We start from the raw sequence: 19,975 nt of genomic DNA, 5'->3' as shown, positions 1-19,975 counted from the left end.
ACGCGTCTGTCAACTTGCCCTCACAAGGACAGCACGGTGGCCAACACTGTTGCCTCACAGCACCAGGGACCCGGGTTCAATTCACAACTTGGGTCACTGTACGTGCAATGTCTGCCCGTTCTCCCCGTGTCTGCCTGGGTTTTCTCCGGGTGCTCTGGTTTCCTCCCACAATCCAAAGATGTGCAGGTTAGTGGATTGGTCATGCTAAATTACCCATTAGTGTCGGGGGACTAGCTAGCGTAAATGCATGGGGTTATGGGCATAGGGCTTGGGTGGGATTGTGGTAGTGCAGGCTTGATGGGCCGAATGGCCTCTTTCTGCACTGTATGATTCAATGTATCTATGTAAGGTAGCACAAGGCAGGATATATCTCTCATGTTTCACTGCACAGGAGTAAAACAATACGAATAAACACGTTATAGGGTCTTTGGTCTTCATCTGATAGGTTAATAGGGACCTGAAGCGGGTACATCACTGAACTGATTTTGGCATGACTAGAGTAAGGACACCCCTGAGCTAGATATGATCTAAACTAGCTAAGATTTTGTACCTGGTCCCTTTCTTATCCTGTGCACTGGATTATCAGGATGTTAATGCTCCTTTGCAGTGTTGTATTTCAGATTGTTTATTTCCCTTTTACATTTCATGTAAAGAAAAAACAACTCTAATTTAGTGATGGCACCCCATTTAGCACTGCTGCCTCACAGCGCCGGGGACCCGGGTTCAATTCGCAGCTTCTGTGTAGAGTCTGCACAGTCTCCCTGTATCTGCATGGGTTTCCTCCGGATGCTCTGGATTTCCCTCCCCCCCCGCCCCACAGTCTGAAAGATATGCTGATTAGGTGCATTGGCCGTGCTAAATTCTCTGCCGGTGTACCCGAACAGGCACCGGAGTAACTTCACAGTAACTTCCTTGCAATGTTAATGTAAGCCTACTTGTGAAACTAATAAAGTTTAAAAACTTTAACCTTAAACTTTATATAATTGTCTTGCAGTAGTTGTTCTCAATGACTGAACAGCAGCTATCATCATTCGAACTAATCAAAGATTTAATATTCTGAGAAAACCTGCTCCTCAAAGGCATGCATAATATACACGTGTGCACACACCTGCACACAAGCACAAATGCATACATGTGTGCAAACACACATGCATACATATACACCCAAACATGCATGGGCAGACTCATACACGCAAACACGCAAGTGCATATTTGATTGCAAATATAAAATTGCATATACAAACATGCATGTGCTCAGAAATATACTTATATGCATATTCTCAAAGGAAAGAGGGCAGCAAACATCGAGCGGGACTTGGGAGAACAGTTAATGGAGTGAAGCATGCTTGCATTTGTGCAGGGGAGGAATGTGTAGAGAGGCAAAATAATAGGCAATCACATAGAGCAATTGTAATTTCTCAGTACGTCCACCAACCTTCCATATGACACAATTTCTATCAGAATCAAGAACCAACTAGGCTCTCCTTTTGAAGGTGCACAGAGTGTCAACACCTACCATACCAGCTGACAGTGTCTTCTAGAGACTCATTGCCCTCTGGCAGAAGAGAAATTTTATAACACACAATCTATTCCTACTTGTGTGTAATTTAAACTCATGTTCCTTTGTTCTTCTCGATCTGTCGATAATCTGTACATCAGTGCAGTATTTTCATTATCTGAGAGACAGAGATCACTTCTAAATTCATGTTATTCTAACATAAATAGACCTAGCTGTTTAAGTTATGGATTTGTCTTTACTTGTTTTACTTCTATAGTAACTTCAGAACTGTACAAAACTGCATGTGTACAAATCTCCAACAAACTTTATAAACACTGAAGAAATCAGAGAAGCCTTTACAAAATACATGTATAAATAGCTACATTTAGGTGTGCTGTTTAAACTATATTTAGGTATTGATTATTTTTAAACTGTAAGTAGAATTAATTCATGAAAATGAAATCCTTCCTTCTGCTTCTGTGAAATATCTTGAGACATCTTCCTGTGTTAAAGCTGTTGTAAAAATACAGGTTATTGTTGGGATTGGGAGCGGAATCTCTCTGTAGATCTGAGTTACAGATCATCCATGCAGGGTAATGAAATGGTAGAATATGCTCAAGTGGCTGAATTACTTTTTCATAGTTGTGTTTTAGCACTGCAATGGCCTCCCCTACCCAACTGAAGGAATGTTGCGTATACCAAAAGTTTAATTTTCTATTTTGGATCCCACAGCACTTTCAGTGCACTTAGCTCTTTTACATAGAAATGGGGATGATTCATTGTCAGACGGAATGGCAATGCAAGCTGAGAATCCACAGAGAATCAGGAAATGCGATCACATTCGCAAATGCGAGGTGGAGATGTAGTGAGGTTCATGCCACAAAGGGTGAGAACCCCATTTAAGTGTATATTAATTAATTTAAATGTGATCAGTTCACCCTGACTGCCATATTGTCAGCTGTAAACCTGTCATGGGAATTCCCCATGAGACATAAAGCTGAGTATAGCCCCCGGAGGAGAGTGACATGGCCAGGTAGTGCCCTGAAACTGCCCTGGCACAGTACTGTGCCAACCTGGCAGTGCTAACCTGTGCCAGGGCATATCCTAGTGGGAGCCTCAAAGCGGGGACTCCTTTATTTGTGGTGGGGAAGTGGACATTGGAGGGGTGGAGATGCCAGCGAAGGGACTGTTTGGAGGGGTATGATGGGGATCGATAGCGAAGATTGTTTGAGTGGGGGTTCAGAGAAGGGGTCTGATGGCAGAGATGACTGAAGGCAGGAGAAGTGATCCAATGAGACAGTGACTGTTGGTGAAGGGGAGAGAGAGAGAGGGGAAGTGATGCCTTTTAAATGGTGATCATGATATTATCTAAAGCTGAATAGCTAGAATCCCAGCGCTGATTGATCCCTGTAGTATCCCATTAGTCACTGCTTGCCATTTGGAAAATGACCCATTTATTCCAAATCTTTGTTTCTGACTGCCAACCAGTCTTTTATCCATCTCAACACCGTATCCCCAATCCCATATGCTTTAATTTTACATAGTTATAGTCTATCATGTGGGATCTTGTCGAAAGCCTTTTGAAAGTCCAAATAAACTTTGGCTCCCCCTCATCAACTCTGTTAGTTACATCCTTGAAGAATTTCAGTAGATTTCCCCTTCGTAAATCCATGCTCATGTGTCAGGGATGTGCACTCAGCACTGTTTGTGGATTGTTAGCTTTTCATTTTGAAGCTGCTTCTTGTCGTCTTGTTGAAGAGTGACACTGACTCTATTCTTCATGCTTATAGTCCCAGCAAAGGCCACTACTGTCTACTGGGACTGCTGGGGCTACATACTTACTGATTGGGTTTACAGCTGTCTAAGGTGTGACTCCTTGTCCGTCGAGGGGCAAACGTCTGGCACAAACGAAAGCCACCCCCCCTTGTGTAATATTACTACTGGGTAGCTAGATTTCTGGTTGGCAAAGTGCTTTTATGTCGGGAGAGGGGGGAGCGAGATGCAAGTAATCCATCCCTGTAAAATGAAAAGTCACGCAACACCTATTACCAGCCCACCAACTCCCCCCACCCCATGGGATTCTTCCACGCCTCCATCCCCAATCTGTATGGGACTCCCCCCACCCAACCCATATATGCCCAACTCATCCCCAATCTGAGCACCTCCCATCCCTGTCTCAATCCAGCCAGACAACCCAAACCTGTTCCAATGCCCTAGACCAGTCCAGCATCTGATGGTTCCCATTTCTTATCTGTATGAATGTAGATGCATGTAAATGTAAATTTTTTTGCCTTCAGTAATTAACAAATTTTATCTTTACCTCAAGAAAGCCTGATTAAATTGGCTCCTTTAAAAACATACCTTTTCCAGACCCAATAGTTATCTGTGAAAAGGGATCCTTTATAGATTATACCTTGTTGCAACCAATAGAGGGGGGCTTGAATAAAGACAAGGAGCCAGTTCATCCCTCCTCACCCGGGTTTGTAACAATTTGGAGCGATCCAGCTGGTCGGTGACACATTGAGGGGTCTTGGCCAAATCAACAACTTTGTGGAAATACACCCGATGGTGGTTGTTGCAACTCCTCTCCTGACAACCCAAACTTTTCTCCCTGCCCCCCCCCACTCCCACCCCCAACTCCAATGTCCAACTCTCCTAACCCAAATGTTTGCCCATCCCCCAACCTCTAATCCCCTCCAACGCCTAGATCCTATCTAACTACCTTCTGCCTAGCGTGTCACCTGCTTAGACTCACCTGCTTTACGGCAACTAGTGCCTGTCCTCCTTCACTCCGACCTTGCTAGACTTCGGCACTGGGCCTCCGGCACCCGTGCAGCCTGAATCTCGCCAGCCTGAGTTGGAAGGTCAGGTGGAATAGGTACGGAAGAAATGTGGCGCAGGTAAGTGGGTGCAGAGTGGAAGTTATAGCCCAATGTCTTTCGGAGACAATGTCTAAAGCCTGTCTGCCCCCTCACATGGCCGTAGATGATTCCATGATGCTATTTCAAAATGGAAGAGTCTTTTTGGTGCTTTGTCCCCTCAAATCAGCAAAATCAGATAATCAGGTCATGTGCTTATTGCTGTGTTGCTTAACCTTGATTCAAAATGGCTGTCGAAACACTTTGGGCCACTCTCGATAAAAGGCATTCTGACCTGAATTTTAATGCATCAATAAAATATTGGAAATGGTGTTTCACACACACAAGCAGAACATCTTTTTTATTTATTCATTCATGGGACCTGGCTGGCCAGCATCCCTAGTTGCCCTTGGAGGGCATTTAAGTATCAACTACATTGCTGTGGCTCTGGAGTCACATGTGAGCCAGACCAGATAAGGACGGCAGATTTCCTTCCCTAAAGGACATTAGTGAAACAAATGAATTTTCCTACAATCGACAATGGTCATCAGTAGATTCTTATTTCCAGATTTTTAAAAGTTGAATTCAGATTCCACAATCTGTCAAGGCAGGATTCGAACCCAGGCCCCCAGAACTTTAGCTGAGATTCTGGATTAATAGTCTTGCAATAATGCTGCTAGGCCATCACCTACCCTATCTGTGCATCAATATGTATTCCTTATAATCTTGAAGTCTGATATCAAAACAGTTGTTCCATCAAGCCTTAATCTGGCTGGAAGGTGCACAGAAAGTACAGATTCCAAAATGACTTGGCCTCCTCAGAATGTAATCAAAAATGAAGCTAAACTGGGCCTATCCAGAGAAAATGCAGTGCCTCCTAGAAACATCTTTAACGAATGGGAGCAACTGGAGATCCTTGGGACACAATACAATATTAAAGGTGCTATATAAATGCAACTTTTGTTGCTGTTTAAAGGTACATCCTTCAAGTGCTTTTGTGTTGAATAGAAATGTGAGGCAAATTGATATTTGCAAATTTTATTTTATTGGCAAAAAATTAAAATATTACATTTAAATAGAATAAATTAGCATTGAATTCCTCTAATATATAGATATTGTTTTAAAAAAGTGTAACAGATCCCAAGAATTGATCCAATGATTTTTTCATAAATAAATAAATATCCCTGAATGATGCGACATTTGCAATGAGCTCATGATCAGTGGTTTCTGACCACTTTGAATCACTTGCATGCTTTTCCTTCACTTGGCAAAGCCTCGTTGTTACCATGGTAACATATAGATCCAAATTTTTAAGAACACTTTGTAAACTGCATTTTCGTGACAAAAAAAACACCCTTAATGGTGCCATCTTTTTAGATGTCCAGGCTTCTCCACTGCAATGGAAGTTCTAAACTTGGGTAATTTCCCCCGTTACCCAAGTAACTGTGGCAAGCTCAACTAATCTATTAGGGTCAGGCCAAAGGTGAGCAAGGGTCAGAATAGCAGAGCTGCAGCTCCACTGCCAGCCCATTGTTGCCCAGCAGGACTCCAAATGGGCAGCAAATCTGTGGGAGTTTACCTTTTCTTCACAGGCATGCGATGTCAGGTGAACTCATAGATTCAATACAGAATCCCACTCAATTCCCCATGCCTGACATGGTGTGCCCATTCACCCCAATTTACGAGGATCAATGAAAATGGACGGGTTTAAGCTTTTGTGGGGGATTTACGCTATAACTGAATATGTGCTCAAACAGAGCTCAAGAGAGTTGATGCATGTTGGCTCAATCACATGTAAGAATATCATGTGCAAGGATATTAGTTACTCAATGGAAAATTGGCATTATACAACATCAACGTGTGTATTCATTATTATAAACTTTTTTTGGAAAATGGGCTGACGTTTATGACCTGCCCCTGAGAAGGTGATGGTGGTCTTCTGCTTGAACTGTTTTTTTTCCCAAATGGAATGGCTTGCTAGGCAGTTAAGAATCAACCACATTGGTCTAAAACTGGAGTCATATAGTGGCCATTTGGGTAAGGGCAACAGGTTTCCCTTAAATCTGCTTGTTTCTACAACATGGTCACATTTGCTGACGCGCCAGTGTTTTATTTCCAGATTTTGTTTCAAAGCAAAATCAAAGTGGGATTTGAACTCTCAGTTATTAATTATTAATCACTCCTCTAATCACTAGACTACCATCCTGTTATGCAGCATCAGCATGAAAGGACATTCAAAACAAAATCACAGGTTGCTCAATGATTAAATTTCAATGCTGAAAAATGATCTCAACAAAATAGCTCCTAGATAATTAAACAATTACTCAGTGTTCCTGATTGGAATCTGTAAGATAAAGGGTTAGTGAGTGTCCTTTATTTGATACTTAGATGTGAAGAATCACAATATTTCTTATGGCTTGGGTTAAAGTGGGATTGAGATCTGCCTCAGTCTTTGGGCAAGATTTTAACTCAGTCAAAAACCCAATCGCTCGCAGAGTTAAAATCGGGCCCAATGATTTAAAGTTTTTGGCACTTCTGTCAAATAATACTTCTCCTCAGTCATCCAATGACTGACCTATAAAAGGAATTGTCATGGCTTTGCATCAGTCAAACCTGATCTAGCCTTTTCCCAGACAGTCACAGGCATACGGTCCAGTGTGGATAGTGATCAGGGGTGGAATCCTGGCTAAATACTTCCCTCCCTCCACTCCCTTCCCTTCCTCCCTCCCTCCCTCCCGCAGATAGATATTAACTGGAGCAATTGTGCCCCACATGTAACAGAAGAAAATATTTCTTAAATTATTAAATATATGTGTCATTAGAAAATAAATTTGTTCTGAATAAATTAGGAAGTAAATAATAAAATAATTAAATAAAGATTATTTTCTCTGATATAATTCATGTCGACAAGGCAGCTCTTCACAGGTCTCTATAGCTTATATGAAGTCTGTGCTTGAGCGTAGTGTTGGGTCTCACTGCAGCACATCAGACATGAATGCACCAGATATCCTCGATATCCTCCTTATAATTTTGTTCTGTGAACAGATCAATAGGCAGGGTTGTTAGTAACTGTGTGAATGTCTCTCATGTTTTTGCAAAGATTTGTGCTCATCAAGGTGATGATAGCACTGAGATACTGAACATGAGTTCTACATTACTAGGATGGAATTTTCCATCCTGCCCCATGGGAATCATTAGTGGGCGGGACACAGAGCACGAAAAGGTCCGTTGACCTTGAGTGGGGTTTTGCAGTGAGTGCCACTGGAGACTCCCACTCCCTAGTGTCGCCAGCAAGTACTTCAACAACAGATACGGGATTATAACGCAGAGAAAAGAAATAGAAGGAAGCTTCCGAGGAAGCATTATACACCCAAAACATACAAAAGTGTGAATTAGGAGCAGGAGTAGGCCACTTGGCTCCTCAAGCCTGCTCCAGCATTCAATAAGATCATGGCTAATCTGATTGCAACTTCAACCCCAGATTCCTACCTACCCTTGATAACCTTTCATACCCCTTGTTAGTCAAGAATTTATCCGGCTCTGCCTTAAAAATGTTCAAAGACTCTACTTTCACTGCCTTTTGAGGAAGAGAGTTCCCAAGGATCATGATCCTCTGAGAAAAAAATTCTCTTAAATAGATGACCCTTTATTTAAGCAGTTAACGCTGGTTCTAGATTCTCCCACAAGGGGGGAACATCCTTTCCACATCGACCATGACAAGCCCCTTGAGGATCATATATGTTTCAATCAAGTTGCCTCTTATACTTCTATACTCTAGCAAATACAAGCCTCTCCTGTCACACATTTCCTCATGAGACAATCTGCCCATTAATCTAGTAAACCTTCTCCGAACTGCTTCCAATGCACTTACATCCTTTCTTAAATAAGGAGACCAATGCTGCACACAATACCCCAGAAGTGGTCTCACCAATGGCCAGTATAAGTGAAGCATTACCTCCCTACCTGTGTATTGGCACAAGGAACAGGTGGTCATTCAACCTCTAGAGACTGCCCCGCCATTCAGTTAATTCATTGCTGCTCTGTATTTGAATGCCATCTACCTTGTGTCTGTAACTCTCAATATCCTCATCTAACCACACACTAGGAATCATAAACCCAGTGCCTCAATAGCATTTTGCATGAGGGAGCTCAGGATTTCCGCTAACCATTCTGTGAAAAAGTGCTTTCTCACGTCACCTCTGAAGAGCCTAACTTTAATCTGGGCTTTAATTTCTGGTCTCTCCCAAAAGGCAAAATGATTTCTCTCTGTCAATTAAATGATACTGAGTTCTGATGGCCATGGGAAGTGGGAAGCTCCAGTTGGATGGACATCCCTTGGCAAGAGGTTAACAACTGTAGAGCTTGGAAACTCAATCCCTCTTGCCCTTCACTTACTTTGTGTGATTTTTACAGCTGAATTCGCTCCAAGTGGAGTGGAAGAACAGCTCCCTCACACGGACACATATTTCAATTTCCTTTTTGTTTGAGATGTGTTTCTTGGCGATTAAGAATGCCATGCTGGGACGTTCGGTGTAGCAGCTGATGTTCTGATGGGGCTTCAGCCGATGGTTGGTGGAGCTGCATGGAATCACTGGCTGCAACATGAAAAAAAAATCAATGTCAACTGAAGATTATTTGACATGAAGAGAGAATGAGAGCGCATTATTTTAGTATCAAGTCACTATACAAACGGTAAGGCTTGATCTGAGAGTCCAGCCTAACCCTTAACCTAAAAGGTTCACTTGTTTAAAACGGATTTGTTTTCTTTACAGGTTCGTATCCACCTCACTTGTCAAATGGCAAAAATAGAGGGTTTGTCTTAATTTCCTTTGATGATATTTATGCCCACTAAGGTGCTGGCACTAAGAAAGGTGCATTTTCTAGACACTCATGACAGTGAGACATCCCCCGGGCTGGTTACAGCATTGTCAACTACAAGAGTAAGATATCCTGGAATCATACTGCACAGAAGGAGGCCATTTGGCCCAGCAAGTCATTTCCAACTCTTTGAAAGGGCGATCCAATTATTTCCAATTATCTCCTTGCCCTTTCCCCATGGCCTTAGATATTTTTCCTTCTCAAAGACCACGGGATCATAAGCAGGAGTAGGCCATTCGGCCCATCGAGTCTGCTCCTCCATTCAATGAGGTGATGACTGATCTGAAATGATAATCCTCAACTCCACCTTCTCACCTTATCCCCATAACCCTTGATTTCCTTATTGATTCCAAATCAGATTTGAACATATTTGACGACCCAGACTCTATAGGCCTTTGTGGTAAAGAATTCCGCAGATTCACACCCCTCTGAGAGAAGAAATTCCTCCTCATCTCTAGTCTTTATCCAATTCTCTTTTCTACGTTATGACTGAATCTGCTTCCACCACTCTTTCAGGCAGTGTACTTCAGACCATAACAGCTCGCTGGGTATATTTTTTTAAGCCCCCTAACCTCAACATCTTTTTTGGGGAGACAATTCAAGTTTTCCATTTTGTGTGAAAAAGTCCAAAGTTTCGTAGATGAATTATAGCGAACTCCAAACATTAACTCTGTTTCTCTGTCTGCCCAATGCTGCCGGACCTGCTGAGTATTTCCAGCATTTTGTTTATATTCCAAATAAAGATTCTGCTGACTTCACACCTAAATGTCCTAGGTCTAACTTTGAGGTTATGTTCACCACCCACCCACCGCCCCCAACAGCACCCCCACCAATCCCCACACAACTTACTTGATCCCATCATGGAAGGATTTCTACCTTATTGGATTTTTCAAATACTACTTCATAAATGTCTCCCTGTATAAATTAAACTCTAGTCATTGAGGTTCTATACAATAGCACAGGAAAGCTTGGAACTTGACATTACAAGTCCTCCTCAGTCCTGCCCCCTCTTCTTTCGGATGAGGTGCAAGCCTGTTGCAGAGAAATTCAGGAATTTCTGTCTGTGAGGCAGTTCTGTATTTTGCTGTTTGGGAATGTGAACTGTGCGTGTGTGCGTGTGTGTGTGTGTCTATTGCCACCTACTGATCCTATTATGCATTACACAATTTTATAAAAATATTCACACTGCTGTTTCATTGAAAGCAAAAGGAAAAAAATGTATTTACATCAGGTTTTTTCCCCCAGAGTGCTTCCCATCCAAGTATGGAAGTATAGTGCTTCCCATCCAATGAAGTATAGTACCTGAAGTTCTAGTGGACTCTTTGTATTGCAGAAAACATGGGTAACCAATTTACACACAGCAAGATCCCACAACAGCAATGCAATATTGACCAGATTGTCTGTATTTACACCTATAATTCAGGTACAAATTTTGACGCAGGGTGCTGGGCGAACTTGTATCTGAGCTTGAACATTTTCTCTCCTCTTAGTAATAGCACTGTCGCTGACACTCAACTTGGGGCAGATATATAGGAGTGTAACTCTGAACTTTGGAAAGAGTGGAATGAGAAAGGCTATCTTCACAAACTAACCACAATTTGCCTCGCAAGAGATGCTAGACAAACATTCTACCATGGGGAGAGAGGGCAGCACCCTCAAAATTAACTGAGCAATATTCGTCCATTTAAAATTTCACTGTAGAGGCTTGACAAGGTAACTAGGCTGACACAGAGAATGCTGCACGTTCGCAGTTGTTGTTTTTGGATGAGGTGTTAAACTTGTGGTCTCTCATGTGAACACAAAAGAACCCTCGGCACAATTACGAAGAAGAGCAGAGGACTTCTGACCGATCTTCCTCCATCAATCATCACTTCAAAACAGGTAGCGTCATAGAGGTTTACAGCATGGAAATAGGCCCTTCAGCCCAACTTGTACATGCTGCCCAGAATTTTACCGTTATGCTCGTCCCAACTGCCCATATTTGCCCCATATCCCTCTATACCAATCTTACCCATGTAACTGTCTAAATTTTTTCTAAAAGACAAAATTGTTTCCTGCCTCTACTATTACCTCTGGCAGCTCATTCCAGACACTCACCACCCTCTGTGTGAAAAAGTTTGCCTCTCCGGACCCTTTTGGATCTCTCACCTCTCACTTTGGTCATTACTTCATTGCTATTTGTGGAATCTTCCTGTGCATAATTTGCCTGCTGTGATACGTACATTAAAGCAGTGATTGCACATCAAGACTACTTAATTGTTTAGGAGGCATATTGGGCTGCCTTGAGACATTACATAAATGCGACAGGAAACCATGCTTATTCATTATTCCTTGCAAATACCTCTGTGGAGTAACTTTCAACACACGATTGACATCCCGAAACCTCTCGTACCTCTGCTGACGTGTCCTTGTTCTTTCTGCGATTTTTTGAGATCAGATTGACACTGAAGTGGGACAGCAGCGGGAAATAGGAGTGGGGACTGTTCCAGGACTCTGGGTACTGCCAGTTGACTTGTATCTGTTGCGATCTTTCAGAAGTCGTTAGTTCCTTTGGTGCAGCGGGTTTTACTGAGGAGGAAGCGGGAGAGATGTATTACAATGAAGTGAGAGCACCTCCCCTGCCTTGACCCAAGGACCTGGCCTGCAATCTTTTGGCTCACTTGCCCCTCCCCACCCTGCCTCCCCCACCCCCCCACCCCCACCTTCTCCCAAAGTGAAGTAAATGCATTGATTAAGATTTACACCTCATTCCAAGTAAGTTGCTGCCATTGCTTTTTCTTGCCACTTTCCCTATTCCCAATGGGCAGAATCTGCCAATGCTGCCAGCAGCAGGATTCGTGGCGGGCAGCGGAACTGTATTTGGTGGAAGGGCAAAGATCCGTTTCCCACTGTTGGAACTCTGCTCCTGGGACTCGAAAGGCAGGTCGAGCTTCCTGAGGAATGTTAGCATGTCATGCATGCTCATTTAAAGGCCAACTTGCTAAAATGAAGCTTCCCCTCCAAATTAAATTCCCCTGCCCAGTGAGAAATCAGAATGTTTGCATTTGTGACAGTATCTAAGTGGCGTTCATTTGGCAAGTTTCACTTCTCCTATGAGTTTGAGGTGAGTACACACTGCTCCCATTTTCCTGGGGCCATCATGGTGGGTGGGGGGCGGGTTGGGGGCGCAGGGAACGAGGGTAGGGTAGATGGGTGGAGCAGTGGCTGTACCTAGGAGGAGTAGGCTAAGTGAGGAAGGCAGGGAGGGAGGGATTCCGAGTGTCCTTTAAATATGGCACCCAGACCTTCAAGCCCATGAGGTAACAGCAGGGTGAGTGACCCCCTACCTGCCCCCATCACGAGATTCACCATGCTCCACACAGACACATGAGGACAGTACAAGATCACGTGTTGGGGCAGCACGGGGGTAGAGTGCTTAGCGCTACTGCCTCACAGCACCAGGGATCCGGGTTCAATTCAGCCTCGGGTCACTGTCTGTGTGGAGTTTGCACTTTTTCCCTGAGTCTGTGTGAGTTTCCTCTAGGTGCTCCGGTTTGCTCCCACAGTCCAAAGATGTGCGGGTTAGATTGATTGGCCATGATAAATTGAGCCTAGTGTTGTGGGGATAAATGGGTAATTGTGTGGGGTTAAGGGAATAGGGCCTGGGTGCGATGCGGTTGGTATAGACTCAATGGGCGAATTGCCTCCTTCTGTACCGCTGGAATTCTATGATTTTATGTGGTCGGCTGTCCCACTCTCCCAGTGGGAATCACTCGCATTTTCGTATTAGATTTGATCAAGAAGGGTCTTTCGCCATGAGTGGGGGCTATCACAATGACACCATACACCATCTGCAGTGTCCAAAGCGACCGCTCCACACCACTACACCTCCCCCATCCCCAACCTCATCCAGCATCAAATGTAGAGGAAATACATTTCCCTCTTCATTACCAATGTGGAATGAAACAATTGGGAATGCACAAGAGACCAGAGTCAGAAGAGAGCAAAGATCTCAGAGAGTTGGAGGGTTGGAGGAAGTTACGGAGATAGGAAACAATGAGGCCAGGGAGAGATTTGAACTTGAGAATGAGAATTTAAAATTCAAGGCCTGGGTGTTTTGGTTCAGTATTGGTTCAGTAATGGATAATAATCCATTGCACCCGGTCATCCAGGAAGTTAAAAACCACTGTGTTATTCTGCTTCAGCACCAGGTTTCAGGGTAAAAACCAGAGGAAGTATTACTTATTATAATTAGGTCCAATAGGAAGATACAGAAATGTTAATAAGAACATAAGAACATAAGAAATAGGAGCAGGAGTAGGCCATCTAGCCCCTCGAGCCTGCCCCACCATTCAATAAGATCATGGCTGATCTGTCGTGGCTCAGTTCCACATTCCCGCCCTCTCCCCATAACCCTTAATCCCCTTGCCTATCAAAAACCTATCACCCCGTGTCTTAAAAATATTGAGCGAGGCAGCCTCCACCACTTCAATGGGCAGAGAATTCAAGAGATTCACCACCCTTTGAGTGAAGAAGTTCCTCCTCAACTCCGTTCTAAACTGCCCCCCCTTTATCTTGAGGCTGTGCCCCCTAGTCCTACTGTCCTTTCTGAGCGGGAAGAGCCTCTCCACCTCTATCCTATCCATCCCATTCAACATCTTCTACGTCTCAATGAGATCTCCCCTCATTCTTCTAAACTCTAATGAGTACAAGCCTAGTTTATTCAGCCTCTCCTCATAGTTCAACCCCCTCAACTCCGGAATCAGCCTAGTAAACCTCCTCTTAGCTTTAATGAGCTTAAATTAGTCCACTTTCAAGAGGTAAATCTTGTTCTCATATGTATACTCACAAATATCTCTGATGTAAAAATGTTTGGTGTGCTTTTCGTATCGTTTGCTGGTGGCTGCCTCCAAAGTGATGGTGATCTGTCTCAACTCTTCAGCATACGGGGAGAAGGTCTGGTCGGTACAGGTTGCTTGGACAGTATCCGGTGTATGGGTTATGGCACAGTCCTTGGGGTTTCCGTTCCAACCGCTGTAACACAACAGGAAAAAGAAGTGAAAACTGAAACCTGCACAGTACACAGGGCAAAAAATAAACAGCGTGTGTTTATGCATCTCCCTCAGAGGATTGGATGGAGTGGCAAATGGGAAATGTTGCACTAGTGTAGCAGGGAGCTCTCAGTGCTGGGTGAAGACAAATTTTTGAGGCAGAGAACAGGAGGACCAGATCTGATTTTTGCAATCAATTTTCAGAACATGGGTGTCACTGGTAAGGTCACATCTCTAGCTGGCCTGAGCAGGTGATGGTGAGCCCAAGTGAACAGCAGTTCTGAAACAACTGAGTGGTTTGCTAGGACACTGCTGAGTGGCAACTCAAAGTTGACCATGTTGACATCAAACTGGAGCCACTTATCAGTCTGGCCAGGTAAGGAAAGCAGGTTTGCCTTTTCTATGGGATGAGTGAACCAGTTGCAGGGTGTGCAATTGTAAAAGTGGGTGCCTGAAATCTAACACTAACCCTCCTTCAACATTAGCATCCTTTACACTGATCAGCACAAGATGAAAGAAAGGTGAGGATCAATGAGGGATTAAAAGATTGAATTCCATTTGTCTTGTCCTGATGACCTTCATAATGACGAGTTATCATGGTTCTACTTCAAGTGGTAACCATTAAGAGAATGAGCAAGGAAAGAATCAGCCTTCTCCACTTTGAATCAACTCTCCCCAGGATCAGACACACTGATTGTTGTCTCACTAAAAGGTATGAGGGCTTAATGGCACAATGCATTGGACAGAAGTCTTTCATTCCTTGGAACTAGGTTCAAAATCCAGCCCAAAGATAGAATTTTAAAAAATCACCTGGTCTCGAGCCTCTTAACAGGAGGTGGCATGGTGACAGTGATTAGCACTGCTACCTCACAGTGCCAGGGACCCAGGTTCAATTCCAGCCTCGGGTCTGTGTGACGTTTCCACGTTCTCCTTGTGTCTGTGTGGGTTTCCTCCGGATTCTCCAGTTTCCCTCCACAATCCAAAGCTGTGCGGGTTAAGTTGATTGGCTATGCTAAATTGCCTCTTAGCGTTAGAGGGCCTAGCAGGATACATATTTGGGGTTAAGGGATAGGGCTTGGGTGGGATTGTGGTCGATGCAAGCTTGATGGGCCAAATGGCCTCCTTCTGTGCTGTCGGGATTCAATGATTCTATGTCTGTGCCCTGATCCGCCATTAGCCTGGTCACAGAACAACACGGTCATACTGCCTGTTTGTGTCTACTCAAAGGAATCTCTCGACATTGCAAACAGATTTTCCGGGTATGGGGCAGTCAACAAAATAGCTCTTCTGGTGTTTTGCTTCAAATCTTTTAAGTGCCTCAAGACAAAATCTCTCCTTGTTAAAATCTGTTCATGGTACTCATTTCTTTAAATGTGTTTTTATAGCCACATTAAAAATTCAATAAGTTCCCTGACTGCAGGTTATGGAGCATGTTGTAGATAGGTGAAACTTAGATTTTCAGACTTTGCAATGGAACATATGGATTGGATATAGCATTGTTTTGACCCTGATTGTTGATGTTAATTTAACCCATCTAAAATGGGTATAATCTAAGGAGATTGGGAGGATGCTTTGAGTCCAACCTGATATTGGCAAAGTGAGTGCACAAAGTCACATGTCTTTTTGGGTCTCAGCCAAGTTGAATCCATGCAGGAAGCTCCAAGTACAAACCATCCACCCCGCCCCCTCGCCCCACTATTCACATCTGCTGAATTATGTGACTACCATTAATTCATTGGTTACAGGGCAACTAGTGTGAGAGATACATTGTGCTGGTGCAGTAAGTGATTGGCAGACTGACAGCACAGAACAGGCCTTTCAGCCCACCCAGCCTGCACCAGCACATGACTCCTTTCTAATCTAAAGACCTTTTGCTTCCAGGTGGTCTGTATCCCTCTATATGCCCTGCCTCTTCATTTACCTGTCAAGAGGCCTCTTAAACATTGCCTTGTACCTGCGTCTGCCACCTCCTCTGGCAGCGCATTCCAGACACGTGAGACTTGAGGGCGTCTGATTCAGGAAAGATTCTGTTTCCACTCCCTCCCACCTACATTGCTACTGCTCCTGCTTGTGACCGTTAAAAAGGAAAGAAACGACAGGCTACTTCTTCACGTGAATGACCAATACTTCGAAATGGGCTTACTTACTCTCGGTGGAAGCTTGCTGAGAAAATCGCTTTTTCTCTCTCACTCCAAGAGCAGGTGAAGGTCCCTCCAAATCTCTCTGCCTGGCAGGTGATGTATTGTCCATTTGTTTCTGTTTGTAGGTAGAGGAAAAAAAAAGATTGCAACATTTTGATCGAGATCAATTACTATAATTAACAAATACATTATCATTCTTTCATTCAACTACCAAGAAAGTCGAAGGCAAAATAACTGTTTTATCATTTGGCAAGGCCAATGCGTTGAAAGTAAAATTGTGAGTGTGTGTGTATGTATGTGGTTGTATGTATGAATGTGTAAGAAGTCTCACAACACCAGGTTAAAGTCCAACAGGTTTATTTGGTAGCACAATCCACTAGCTTTTGCTACCAAATAAACCTGTTGGACTTTAACCTGATGTTCTGAGACTTCTTACTGCGTTTACCCTAGTGCATCTCCGCATCACGTATGTATGTGTGCCAGAGGCATATGGAGTGAATTGTGCAATTGGATCCAGAGTGTGGCATGTGACCAGTAAGTTAATTGAGTACTTCCAGCTCCACTGGTGCTTTCTGCAAAGGTCCTTGGTATTTGTATATTACTCACCTTTGAGTATTTTATCAGTCTGTTTCTCCACATCTATCAGAATATAGTAGTGTTTTAGTAACGCACTTGTGTTGTTCATGTGACAGCTATAGTTGCCTGCGTCTGGGCGATCTGTCACTTCCAAGTTGAGTTTGTCGGAATGAGCATTCTTTCTGAGTGGCACACCATTGAGCTGCCAGTGGATGCCAGTCTGCAACTGATCAGGGGAGGCATTGCAGTTCAGTTCGACTAACTGATTGGACTTGTCCACGACAATGTCTGTGAAAATACAGAGACATATTTTCTAAAAGGTGTCTTAATGAATGAATTTATCTTTATTGCCATACAGTTCAAAGCACAGAGGCACAGTATCAAAAGCAAGAACAGCAATAACGATATTAGACAATAGATACATAGAAATCACAATGTGGGCAGAATTTTCCCATCCTGTCGACCATGGGAATCACAGCAGATGGGTTACGGGTCATGCGGGTGGGATTTTCCAGCCTTGAGGCCCCAAGACCGCAAAATCCTGCCTGAGCTCAACAGACCTTTTGTCTGGTTTGTGTCCTGCCCTCTACGGTTCCTATGAAGGCCAGGGTGGGAAAATTCTGCCCTATGCTTCTGACAAGTTTTCTAAAAGTCACTACATTTTCAACATTAACAATAAAATCAAGTAAAGCTTTCCAAGCATCAACAATTCTATGTGAAAAAGGTTTGCAAATATCAATACGCAAACCAAATTTTTCTACTTTATACAGATGACTATGCAAAATACTGTAATTGTGGGTAAAGAACGTTTAGAACGAGTAAAGCCACGTATCAACTTATAAACTTCAATTAAATCAAAAATCAGCCTTCTAAAAATTATAATCCAAGAATTCTTAAGCACCCCTCATACCTTCCATTTTCCTGATAACACATCTTTAAACCAAAGGTTAGAGGCAGAATTCACACCAACTCTGACATGGTGAGACTTCCATACAGCTTAGTAAAGAAAATTGTTTTATTAATATTTTGTGGGGCTGGTGCAACTTGCCTTGGGTGAGAACCAAGACCCCTATTTTAACGCATTTTTTTTCTCTTCCACTGAAGTCTGTTACTTCACAGAATGAGAGAAAGGACAAACTGATATTGTTTTGCATCTTTGTGATCTCAGAATATTTCAAAGTGCTTCACACCAAATGGGCAGCTCAATGTCATACTGCATTAGCCTACTCAGCTTCAAGGAGAAGTAGGGTCACCCTTATTGCTCAAGACTAAGGTCGGCAACTCTCGTTTGAAGCATTCCTGGAGATTTGATTGTGTGACACCACTCATCTGATGATTGACCACATGGCACTTGCCCACTGTTTATAAACAGAACTATAGAATCATAGAAGCTCTACAGTGAAGAAAGGCCGTCCAGCCCATCAGGTCTGCTCCGACTCTCCAAAACAGCATCCCACCCACGCCCTCCCCTTTACCCTAATTCCATGGTCCCACACATGGCTAATCTACCCGACTATTTAGTTAAGGTTTTAATATCATGAAGCCACTGCCAAAAAAAACTTTGTTTTATAGCGTGATGATAAATTAATTGGAAATCTAAGAACTTGGAAGAACAAAACAATCCAAGGACGTGTTTAAACAAAACTACTTGTGGTCTTCCTTGAAATATTAAGAAACACCAAACATCATCAATTTACAAAACTTCGAACTAAAGTTTTCATGCAATTTTATGACATTTTACAATGCCCAGTAAAAGTTGTTAAAACTAACAACTAAAATCAAAACTAAACCTATAATCTATTCACTGATTCTCACAACTCAACACTGAGGCCTTTAGCTTTATGAAAGTGAAGTATAGTCTTCAGAGAGCAGTTCAAAGCTGGTGACACATCAAAGATAAACATGTTCTCCCTCCCAGTGTTTCTCTCTGCCCCCATTACTTTGTTCCTTTTTTCTCTCCTCAGTTTGTGTTTCTTGATCTCTCTCTCTTTCTCTATCCAGTTTGCATCTGCATGCCCTTGTCTCCGTCTACTCTCCCAACTGCTCTCTCAGGGACTCAGAGATTCCAGACCAATTCTGCTGTCTATCATGTTACCACCACCTCCCCAAACTACTCGACATTAAAGCAGTGCGTTCTGAATAGTAAGGAGACCATCAAGGCTCTGATAATGTTGTCTGGTTGCAAACCATGGCAACTATAGTACTGCTCATGCATGAACCACGCGGAGAGTATGAGGTTTTCCCTACAAGTTGCCAGTTGCAACAACCAGGAGACCAGTCATCATAGAATCCCTATAGTGCAGAAGGAGGCCACTCGGCCCATCAAGTCTGTACTGACAACAATCCAACCCACACTCTATCCCCGTAACCCCACATATTTACCCTGCTAATCCCTCTAACTGAAGCTTCCTGGACGCTAAGTGGCAATTTTGCATAGCCAATCAACCTAACCCACACATCTTTGGAGCTTTGGACTGTGGGAAGAAACTGGAGCACCCAGAAAATCTATCCGATTAAAAATTTCTGCAGGATGTAATTTAGAAAAATGTAAACAGTTTCTGCTAATATCAGCACTTACTAATTTATCAAAAATCATGGTTGTTGATGTGCATGTGACTGGCCCAGAGTGGGCTAGGGTCAAGAAATTGCTCCTTTGCAGTACATTTCATACAGAAACAAAGCCACTTACATTTCCCTCCAAACGCCGTCCGCACTGCCTCAGCCAAGGATAGGAAGCAGAAACAAAGGAACAAATGGCCAACCATCTGCCAGAGAAGGAACAAGACAAATTCATAAGCTTGGTCACACAGGAAAATATCCCAGAGAGAGTCAATGTGTTCTGGTCTGATCTCCTTCCTCCACAGAGGCTTGGTTTTCTAATTTGTTTTGGTTAGCTATGATTCAGTGTGTTCTATGCAGCAATGAAAACAAAAATACAAAGAAAATAACTTGTATTCAGATAGCACCTTTATGGGGTTATCCCTAAACATTTGA

At 43.2% G+C, this 19,975-nt stretch overlaps 1 protein-coding gene across 1 annotated transcript; it reads right to left on the bottom strand.

Moving 5' to 3' along the window:
• Nucleotides 1–975: 975 nt before the first annotated feature.
• LOC145351304 (interleukin-12 subunit beta-like) lies at nucleotides 976–19,746 on the bottom strand. Its single transcript, XM_080200928.1, has 7 exons — nucleotides 19,671–19,746; nucleotides 17,012–17,269; nucleotides 16,412–16,520; nucleotides 14,063–14,247; nucleotides 11,627–11,802; nucleotides 8,752–8,951; nucleotides 976–1,108 (listed from the first exon to the last, which is right to left on the bottom strand). The coding sequence occupies exons 1-7, from the start codon at nucleotides 19,744–19,746 to the stop codon at nucleotides 976–978; spliced, it is 1,137 nt and encodes a 378-aa protein (XP_080057054.1).
• Nucleotides 19,747–19,975: the final 229 nt, after the last annotated feature.

Source organism: Carcharhinus amblyrhynchos, chromosome 13, assembly GCF_965287045.1.
Source record: "Carcharhinus amblyrhynchos chromosome 13, sCarAmb.v2.hapA, whole genome shotgun sequence".
NCBI classification, from domain to species: domain Eukaryota; kingdom Metazoa; phylum Chordata; class Chondrichthyes; order Carcharhiniformes; family Carcharhinidae; genus Carcharhinus; species Carcharhinus amblyrhynchos.
Note: the sequence above shows the minus strand (reverse complement) of the source record. Positions and strands in the feature narration are given on the sequence as shown.

Coding starts and splice junctions, on each gene's coding strand:
- LOC145351304 (XM_080200928.1), bottom strand. CDS start 19,746: ATGGTTGGCCATTTGTTCCTTTGTTTCTGCTTCCTATCCTTGGCTGAG. Junction 14,248..16,411: donor TCAGCAAGCTTCCACCGAGA/GTAAGTAAGCCC, acceptor GTTGTGTTACAG/CGGTTGGAACGGAAACCCCA. Junction 8,952..11,626: donor ACAAGGACACGTCAGCAGAG/GTACGAGAGGTT, acceptor TTCATGTTGCAG/CCAGTGATTCCATGCAGCTC.